This window comes from Plectropomus leopardus, chromosome 20 (assembly GCF_026936395.1).
Source record: "Plectropomus leopardus strain MGB_pleo_1.0 chromosome 20, ASM2693639v1, whole genome shotgun sequence".
NCBI lineage: Eukaryota > Metazoa > Chordata > Actinopteri > Perciformes > Serranidae > Plectropomus > Plectropomus leopardus.
The window spans coordinates 2,320,142-2,330,124 of record NC_142195.1 but is presented as its reverse complement, the minus strand read 5'-3'; the positions used below and the strand labels follow the sequence as shown (position 1 = coordinate 2,330,124).

General features: G+C 39.5%; 1 protein-coding gene across 1 annotated transcript; it reads right to left on the bottom strand.

Moving 5' to 3' along the window:
- Window positions 1-3,790: 3,790 nt before the first annotated feature.
- Window positions 3,791-8,986, bottom strand: naif1 (nuclear apoptosis inducing factor 1). The gene is made up of 3 exons (XM_042509776.2): window positions 8,398-8,986; window positions 6,242-6,292; window positions 3,791-4,874 (listed from the first exon to the last, which is right to left on the bottom strand). Exons 1-3 carry the CDS (start codon window positions 8,840-8,842, stop codon window positions 4,324-4,326), a joined length of 1,047 nt encoding a protein of 348 aa, XP_042365710.1. The 5' UTR covers window positions 8,843-8,986; the 3' UTR covers window positions 3,791-4,323.
- Window positions 8,987-9,983: the final 997 nt, after the last annotated feature.

Below are 9,983 nucleotides of genomic sequence, written 5' to 3'. Positions count from 1 at the left end.
TGTAACATGCAAGTATACATTAGTGTCACATGTCACCGTTCAAACCAGATTTGATATGGAAACTCTTTTCTAAGTAAGAGCTGGCCAATTAGGGCTTTCAGTGTTTTATAAAACAGATAGAGTTCATGGGAACGGGAACAAACATGTAATTTGATCTAATTCAATGAAATTGTCATTTAAAGAAGGATATTTATAATTGTTTATTCACATAAAACTGCCGTGTTTTTAGCAGCTGATGGCCAAATTGGCTGTAATATGAGCGTGATCTTTACAACATTGTGAAATGAAACAACACATCGTTGTCAGTTGACCCAGCTTTGTTTTCAGCCAGTGAAATTCCTGGATTTGGTTTTTAAATGCCAAAAAGAGCTAGTCAGTGGAGCTATGTAAAAGAGCCATCCACGTCCACAGGCTAGGTCCTTGGTGTTGGTACTTGGAGAGTCACATATTCAATATGTAGCGACTATCTTCTATACTATCAAATGTTAAGTAAGGCATTCACAAATCAGCAAACATGTTTGCTTTTTTTTTTTTACCTAAAATCTCAAACCCTTGATTACATGAATTGTTAAAATACATTTTTTCATCATATCTCCAGTCATCTTCAGTGTTATCTCCAGCATCAGGAAGCTCCCGTCACACCTCATTTAGGTCACAGGGAGAGAGAGAGTTAAGAGGCATTAGCACTGTTAGTAAACACAGAATACCAGGGAAAAGCCTTGTCTTAAGCATATCACACCCAGGTCTGAGTGAGTTGTCTTAATAAAATCCATGATCTGGCTGCCACTGAGATTAAAAAAAAATATGTATATTTCTTATCAACATGCCTGTGTGCTCGCCTGCTACAGTTCTTGTGTTTATGGAGATGCTAGCAGAAGTCACGATTCTTGAGTAAAGATTGAGTAATGTTTCAAAAGTTGATGTATTTTTACAATAGGATTCAAACTTAGTAGGTATTACACCAAAAGCATTCAGTTTGTACTATTTTAATATTTGTGATCGATTGCTTAGAATTACGCAGTTTGTTGAACTGTTTGACAAGACTTAATCCTCAGAGCTCAGAGTAAAGCTGCTGCTCTTTGGTATCAAAAGGAGCGAGTTGAGACAAGTCGCCAAAAACAGCCCAGAGGCCAACCATGTCCAGAGCCTTCAGCATCACAAGCCGGATCTCATCCACGCCTGGTGCCTTCCCACTCAGAAGCTTATTAATTACCTCAGAAACCTTTGCCAGGCACGGGGTGAGGCTTCCACCGAGTCTTCAAACTCTGCCTCCTCCACAAAGAACGTGTTGGTTGGAATCAGGAGATCTTGATCCAGTGCTGGACAATGTCCCACTCAGGGTCAGCAGTTCTCCTGCTGCTGAAAACACCCTGAGCAAAGTCCTTGAACAAGTCATTGAAGTCAATGAAGTCTTCAAAGTCATCGAACAGTTTACCAGTCTTTGCAACCCACCAAAAGTGCTTTTCCACAGCCACACAGAATTCGTCTACTACACCTGGGTTTTTGTTTTTCCGTAAAGTCCATTCTGGCCTCCTGGTACCTGCCTGCTGCTTTAGGAGACCTTGTTAGTCATCTTCAGCCCTGGTGTCCACCAGCAGGTTCCCACCACAACAGGCACCACTGACTTTTTGACAGCAACTCCTCACAGTGAGCTCCACAATAGAGACATGGTCCCGTGGGATTCCCTAACCCCAGCCTCTGTGAGATGGATTAGAAATCCTTCAGGAGTCAGGAGTTAAAGACCTTGAAGCGAGACGTTCCTAGGACACTCCTGACTACATGTTTGGGTTTACCATATCTGTCCAACAGCCTACCACGCCATCTTATACTACTCACAACCAGGCAGTGATCATTTCACAGCTCCTCACCTGAGAATCCAACACATATGGCTGCAGATCTGATTATACTACCACAAAAACCACTGAAGACTCATCTTGGGCCAAAGCTACTCTGGTATGAGGAACACTTGAATCAAGGCAAACAATCTAAGCTCCAACATGGTGTTTGTTTGGTCAATCTGTGAAAAGCACAGAAGGTCAATAATAAAGCACCACTCAAGTTCACTTTGAACTAGCCATTTCTTCCCATCACCTCCCTTCCAGGTTTTTTCCATCATTACCCACGTAAGTGTCCCCCAAGAGAACTGTAGAGTCCCCAGGTGGTGTCCTTTCCAAGACATCACCCAGAAAGCCCAGTTCTCCAACCTGCTGTTCAGTGCAGAGGAACAAACAATAATCAGTCTTCCTCTCTGCAACTCATAGTCCAGCCTGTTTTCTTTCTGAACTTGTCAAATATGTCTGTTCTGTCATTGCTTTTGGCATATAAGAACATATGGAACGCAACTGGATGGCGTCAGCTGAGAGCGCGACATGACAGAACTGGTGGCATTGTTATCATATGCTGGTGGATGGCCAGATGGCACCAGCCATGTCCATGTGATACATGCACAGGTGGCGTCATTTGAGAGCACGGCAAGACAGAACCAGTCGCATGCGCATGAAACGCAGAAGGATGGTGTCAGGTAATAACGTTGCCAGTGATGATGTAATATATAGAGCACAAGTGGAGGATGGGTCCCACAAAAAACTGACTTTCATGTGGAAGTCTGGTATTCACTTCCTTCGTGGATGTGGGTTTTTTCTACACCTTACCATGTTCCTATTTTGCCTGAATCTAACCGTCCAAGACTTTGTTGCCTAATCCTAATCATTGCGACGGTCCTCATTGGTTGTCATGCGCTCTTGTTATGTAAACATAACGATGTGCTGCATCCTCCCTCCATGTGCAAAAACGTCATAAGTAGACATAGATGGTCACTGAGAGAGTGGCACCATGTGACCAATTGGGATGAGTCGTGTTGCACAGTCACATAGAGACTGCCCTGTCACTCTGGAAATGCAAGCTGGCATGTGAGAAACGTATTTTGCCATGGTTTTTCAACTACTACAGGACTGCAAGTATTAAATATTTACTAAAGTATAGTACTAAATTTTACTAAGGTGCTATTGACTAAACCACGTGTTTACCAACATAGAGATCCCAACCTCTACAAGGGGATTCACAAGGGGTCACACGAGGCCTTCCCAATTTTAATGGGTGTAAGAAAATGTTTTATAAAAATATAAAGTAGGCCTGTGTCTCAACATTTCATTTATTTCTGTTAAAAAAACTAATTGAACTTATTATTTTTAAAGTGTAAATTATTATTAAAAATATAAAGTTAAATAATAATCTCAGAGGCTCTGTGAAAACCTGAAAAAAATAAACATAATGCAGATACAAAGTCTGCATTATGAACATTCCTTAAAAATACCAGGAAAACTCTTCTCTGATAAAAAATTAAATGTGCTCAACATTCATCCTAATTGCTTGTCTTACACAAATTTCCTGTAGTTATTGCGTTCATTTTTTTTGGTTAACTGTAGTTTATAAGTTGTTCTGACTGTAATTGTTATGCATATAATATGAAATATCAATTTCAATTATTTAGAGATAATCTTTTTACTTAATGACAGATGATGGCAGAAGTTGGTACCGTGTAAGGCAATTTTAATTTTACTTTCCTGATTTTTACTGTGGACCTCTAAGTCACTTATTTCACCAAAAATACAAAATACATAACTGTGATATTCCAATGCTGCATGTCACATTACACAGATTTTATCCAAGTTAATAGATGCTATAAAACTACACTGCTGCTCTGCCAGTGATGATACCTGCTAACACACACTGACCTCTTGTGGTTGAATAATAGTGATGCACCCTGTAGGAAAACACAAGAGCTGATGAATTTCCTTCAAAGTTTTATTCAGATGTGAAGTGCACACTAGCTGAAGACCCCAGCTGACTCTGATGTAAAAGACAAGTCCCCTAACCCTGTCCTTCATTCAGGGAAAACTGCATAATGACTTCATGAAACTAAGTGTTCAGCCCACATCAGTGTTACCACTGCCTACAACTGCATTAAAAGCATCATTTCAATATCAAAAAATGATATTGAAAAATATAAAATCCAATGTATTAAATTACATAAAGTCACTGCTTATCATCAACAGAAAGCAAAAAAGTCAAAATAATGTTCAACATAACCTTTTCACTGCTTCCATGACTCTCTTTCCAAATCATAAAATATAAGTTAAATTCTGTACATGCTCACCCCCAAGGCAACTTTTGACAAGCTTTTCTTTGTTCACTGAAGTCTGTGTGCATGGATGCCACTATGTACAATGCGTGCACACGCGTACACACACACACACACACACACACACACACACACACACACACACACACACACACACACACACACACACACACACACAGAGTCTATTGTGTCTCCTCGGGCTGCTGTGGAGGAGGTGGAGGTGTTTTGGGCCTGCTCTGCTCCTCTGCTCCTGCCCCGTCAGCTGTCGCTCCTGCTGCTGAGCTGCTGGAATTTGCAACCTCAATCCCACTCTGCAAGAATTTACGCAGGTCTTTCAGAGCGGGCCTGAGCATCTGCACTAACGCCAGCAGGGCAGCCTGGGTCCCCTCCAGCGCCTGGGCCTGTCTCTCCTGGGCGAACGCCTGCGCCTCCTGGGAGCGCCGCATCATCTGCAGCAGCTCGTTCTGGCCCTCCAGGTGCTGGGCGATCTGTCGGATGTGGACGTTGGTGACTCTCTGCTCCTGCAGCAGGCGGGCTGAGTTGAGGGCGATGCGGCTCTTCAGCTCCTGAGGTTTGGCCTGAGCCTGAGGCGGAGGTGGGGAAGCTGAAGATGAGGCGAGCATCTCCACCGGAGTCTCGACGGCCGCCACCACAGTGGGAGTGGAGTCGCTGACTGTGGTGGTGCAGTACTCCACCACGCCTCCATCCTCCAGGGTGTGGTACGTTGTTTCAGCTGGAAACAGGACAGAACTAGAATTACCACTACATGGTTGTATGCCTCCAAACATGGACGCTTCACACATCTTTCCCCAGGCAGCATAGAAATCTGTACAATCAGCAAAGTTTCTAGATAAATGTCACCAATTCCGCATCTGAGCAAATATTAGGGGTCGACGGATTATCGATTATTAGGGCCAATATTTGGCATTTCACAGTGATTAGACCTCATAACACAACACATATCACTGGAAAAACAATCAGCTCTGCAAAAAACAAAAACAAAACAAAAAATCAGCTCTGCAAAAAAAAAAAACTTGTAACAATTTGATAAAATATTGTCAACAGTTCAGCTCATAATACAGGTATAAATGTAAACAACTGTGTAGCGGGGGAAGGAAGGGGAGGGAAGCAGGAAAGGAAAAGATAAAAGGGGTTTTAAAAATAAAAAGTGTATGCGTGTAGACATGAACAGACAGAATGAATAATGCCAAACTAAACCCATCCTGCAAAACTCTTAAATATACTGTGTTTATGTTGTTTTTTTGAAGTATCTTTATGTTCATTATTGATGTTGCTTTCTTACGTTTATCCAATATCCAATTAAATATCATCGCTCTGTTGACTTTGTATTCCGTTATATGCATGCACTAAATGGTGAATAAAGGGTTAAAAAAAACATCCAAGAAAAGAAAAAAAATGACGTTCACAAAAATGAGACAGACGAGGTCACAGTAACCTTAACCTTTGACCTTTGACCAACAAATATTAATCTGTGCATTGTTGAGTCCACGTGGATGTTTGTGCTAAATTTGAAGAAACAGCTTAATGACGTTTCTGAGTTATAATATTCGAGAGAATGGGACAGACAGAAGGACAGAAATATGGACGTATGGACAGGCAACCTGAGAAAAAAATACCTCCAGCCATGGCTACTGAGCTGACAGTGCGGAGGCATTAAAACTGTTTTTCAGTTATAAGCTACTTCTGTTGAAGAGTCTGCAAGTTTCCATTCAAACCCCAAAATTAAAAATATAGTTGTGATCTACAAATTCTTTGGTCACTAAAAGCACCAGTTAAAGGAGTAGTTCAACATTTAATTATCCTGATGTAGCATACTACAACTGACAGTAATATTATTGGCATTTCGTTTAGTTTATTCCTGATTATGATTGCATAGTGCCTCATGTATCTGATATCACTGCTTATTATTATTCAGAATCTTTATTAATATTCAGTTCTATGTGCAGACACCTTTGTACCTTGTGACCTTTCAACTAAAAACAAAGCTGACTGATCTGCCTGTGTCAGGTATAGAGTATACAGAATATAGTATCACGCAGGTATGGAGGGATATTGTACAAAAAGTTTTTAAAATCTTACCATTCAGGGGCTTTGCTTCGTCACAGATTGTACCGGAGCCAGCTGGAAGAGCTGGAAAAAAAAAGACAGAAAACGATGCTAAAACCCCAACAAAAACAACCAGCAATCAGAGACAAAGAATAAAGAAAGCCATCAATTATTGGGGTAAAACCTGCAAAAATACTTCTATGATCCTTTAATATCCTCTCCTAAAAGTCCAAAACTACTGGAGTTACCTTTTAAATTAGTCATTAACCCTTTGAAACCTGGAACATCACTTTCCTTGTGCTGCTTTCAGACACTTTCCACAAGTACTGAAACCTCTGAAACCGGAGCAAATTCATTTCTTTCAAAAATATAGGGAAAAATGCTATAAGATAAGAAACGTTCAGCAAGTTGCCAGAAATTTATAAAATTTAGAAAATAGTTTTTTAAAAAGCTAGTGAAAAATGTCTCGGGAAAAATAAATAAAAGGAAAAACAGAATCATAATTACATATTTAAAATTATGTTACAAATTATCATTTGTAATTTTTGAAGCACTTATTTCCAGGGATTTTCTCTGTTGTTTTTAACTTTCTTTTTTTCTTTTTTCTTTTCTTCATCTTCTTTTTTTTAAAACAAATTTTCAGGTAATTTATTTGTACTAAAATTCTTGCAATTTTTTGGGTCATTCTTCTTTTATTGCTCATTGCCTTCTCCCCATCTTTTGTAAAGGAACCAAACCTATTCGCTCAGGTTTCAAACATTAATTTTGGGTTCCCAAAGTAAAGAAGGATGATAGAGAGGAGATCTATCTCTCTCTCTCTTTTCAATAATAAAACATTTTTCTTTACAATCAAATGTTGATTTAACTGGGTTTGCTTTAATTTATCATGAAGTAAATGTAAATGTTGATTGCACAACATAATGGCTGGATTGTTTTGGGTTTTTTTTGTTAACATATCTCATTAAATTACATTTTTATTAGAAAAATGGTCTGTAATCTCAGTACTCAATAACATCTCATGTTCCGAATGTTGCTTTGAAAATGTTCTTCCTTTGTTCTCATGTAACATTGTGGGAACCTTTTATATAAAAAAACATTCTATGATCTGTCACCTCTCAACATCACCAAAACATCCTCAGAATGTTGCAGTAAGAACATTACGCTTTAGTCAGCATTTAACCTTAAAGGGACATTTTTTTTGTAACGACAAACATCCTTAAAGGGGTCTTTGAACATTACATTTAAATGTTTTCTTTAAAAAATTACTGCAACTTGCAGGTAACATTAGCCAATGTTGGGGAATGTTCCCTGCTAGCTTAATGTAGTGTTCAGCTGAATGTAATCTACAACAATCTACAACACAAATTGAGTTTTGCACACACAGTGTGTCTCAGCCTCTCAGATCGCTTTCTGAGCAACATTTCTCACCGAGCTCTGAAGATAAATCCACCAAAGGAAAACACATGACCTTTCTTGCTTATTATAGCTGCATCCATCCCCTCTGACTCTGCTGGTGAATCTGTGGTGTTCAGACAGAAAAACTTTGCCAACTTACTCTCACAGTGTGACCGTGGCGGCCGTGTTGACTGCAGTTAAGACATTTCTAGGATTTGGGGACATCTGTGGGATTTTAGGGCATTCCTAGGATTATAGGACATATCTAGAATTGTAGGACGTTTCTAGGATTTTAGGACGTTTCTAGGATTATAGGACGTTTCTTGGATTTTAGGACGTCTCTTGGATTTTAGGACATCTCTAGGATTTTAGGACATCTCTAAGATTTTAGGACGTTTGTAGGATTTCGGACATTTGTAGGATTTTAGAACATCTCTAGGATTTTAGGATATTTGCAGGATTTTAGGACGTTTCTAGGATTTTATTTCATTGGCCCCCAGGCCATGAGTATCACTGTCATATTGCATAAAAAAGCACAAAACTGAGCTTGTTCAGCAGTTCAGCACACAGTACTAAAAAAATCACTCAGTTGAAGGTAATCTACAACAATCCACAACACAACTTGAGTTTTGCACACATAGTGTGTCTCAGCCTGAGCAACATTTCTCACCGAGCTCTGAAGATAAATCCACCAGAACACATGAACTTTTCTTGCTTATTATAGCTGCATCCATCCCCTCTGACTCTGCTGGTGAATCTGTGGTGCGCAGGGAGAAAAACTTTTGCCAACTTACTCTCAGCCAGTGTGACCGTGGCGGCGGTGTTGACGGTAACGGGCAAAGTGATCTCAGCATCCGAGTCTCCTGAAGGTAAGCTGATGATGGTGGCCTCCCCCAGCAAGTTACAGATCCGCTGCTGCATCGCGGTGAGGATGACGGGAACTGGAGTGCAGTCCGCGGAGGTCGCCTCGATGGCAGCCCGCGCCTGGGCGACTTTCCGCCGGACCTCCGTCTTCATGTCCGACCACTTCTTCTTCACCTCGGGCAACTCTCTGGGACAGGTGGTGACAGCGTTCACCTTTTTCAGGATATCCGCCCACGCGTTATTCTTTGCCATGTGGGTGACTCCAGCATTGAAGTGGTTAACCAGTGTGTGCTTTTGTTTCTCTATTTCTTCCACTATAATTTCCACCTCCCTCTCCGAGAAATTCATTTTTCTCTTTTTCGCGACCGATGCCATGATTGAATAAATTGCTCTTTTGGTGAGGTAATTGTGCGTATAGTACGCAAAAATAGTAGGATTTACTCAATTGATGTGCGCAACGTAATGGCTTCCAGAATCGGCTTCTTCTTCCTACTAACAACGCTTACGTTAGCTGGGTGTGTAGTCCCGCCCACTAATTTCCTATTGGCTGGATGTCTTGCAGTCACGCTAAATTCTCTGTGACTATTGGCTTAACCAAACGTCAATATTCAACCAGCCCAATAAAATCAAAATAAAAACTCTCACTTTTATCTCACTGTATATTATAAGAGAAGTTGGTGAATTGAGTTTTTTGTTGTTGTTGTTGTTATATAAAGGCAATAGCAATAATAAACAGCAGTAACTTAGAAAATGAACAAGAAATAAAATGTTTTAAACTTTTTTTGAATGACATACATCTATAAATAAAGAAAAATACACGGTATGTGCCATTGTGTGTGTGTGTGTGTGTGTGTGTGTGTGTGTGTGTGTGTGTGTGTGTGTGTGTGTGTGTGCGTGCGTGTGCGTGTGTGTGTGTGTGTATCTCATCTAAAAACATAGTGGCATCATGACAAAAACCTGGCATTTAAAGGGTTACAATTCAGCAAATTAATAAATATTTGATGTTTATAAGTAGAACTGATGTTGGTTAAAAAATAAATTTAATGAAAGAAGAAAATGATGTTAATGTAAAATATTTTTTCAAGCCTGAATCTGAGAAGCGCATTTTGTGTGCAGAGTGGTATGAGTGTGAGTATTGAACATGGGACAAAAAATAATAGTTTATAAAAATCAATGTTGTTGCCAATAATTAGTATATCTTAGGCTATGATAATAATAATAGCATGTAGTATATCAAAAATAATTTTGTCTTTTTTTAATCATGTTAAAAACATAGTGGCATTCTGTCGAAAACCCGACAGTTAAAGTGCTGAAATTCTGAAAATTAATGAAAATTTGATATTTATTATTAGGACTGATGTTGGTTTAAAAAAGTGAAAGTAGAAAATAATATTAATGTATAATATATTTTAAAGCTTAATGTTGAAAAACAAAAAGGGATAAAAGTGTGTGCAATATTAAAGTGGGCTCTAAGGGTTAATAGTAATCAGTGTTTCTCACCAAAGCATATTGTGTG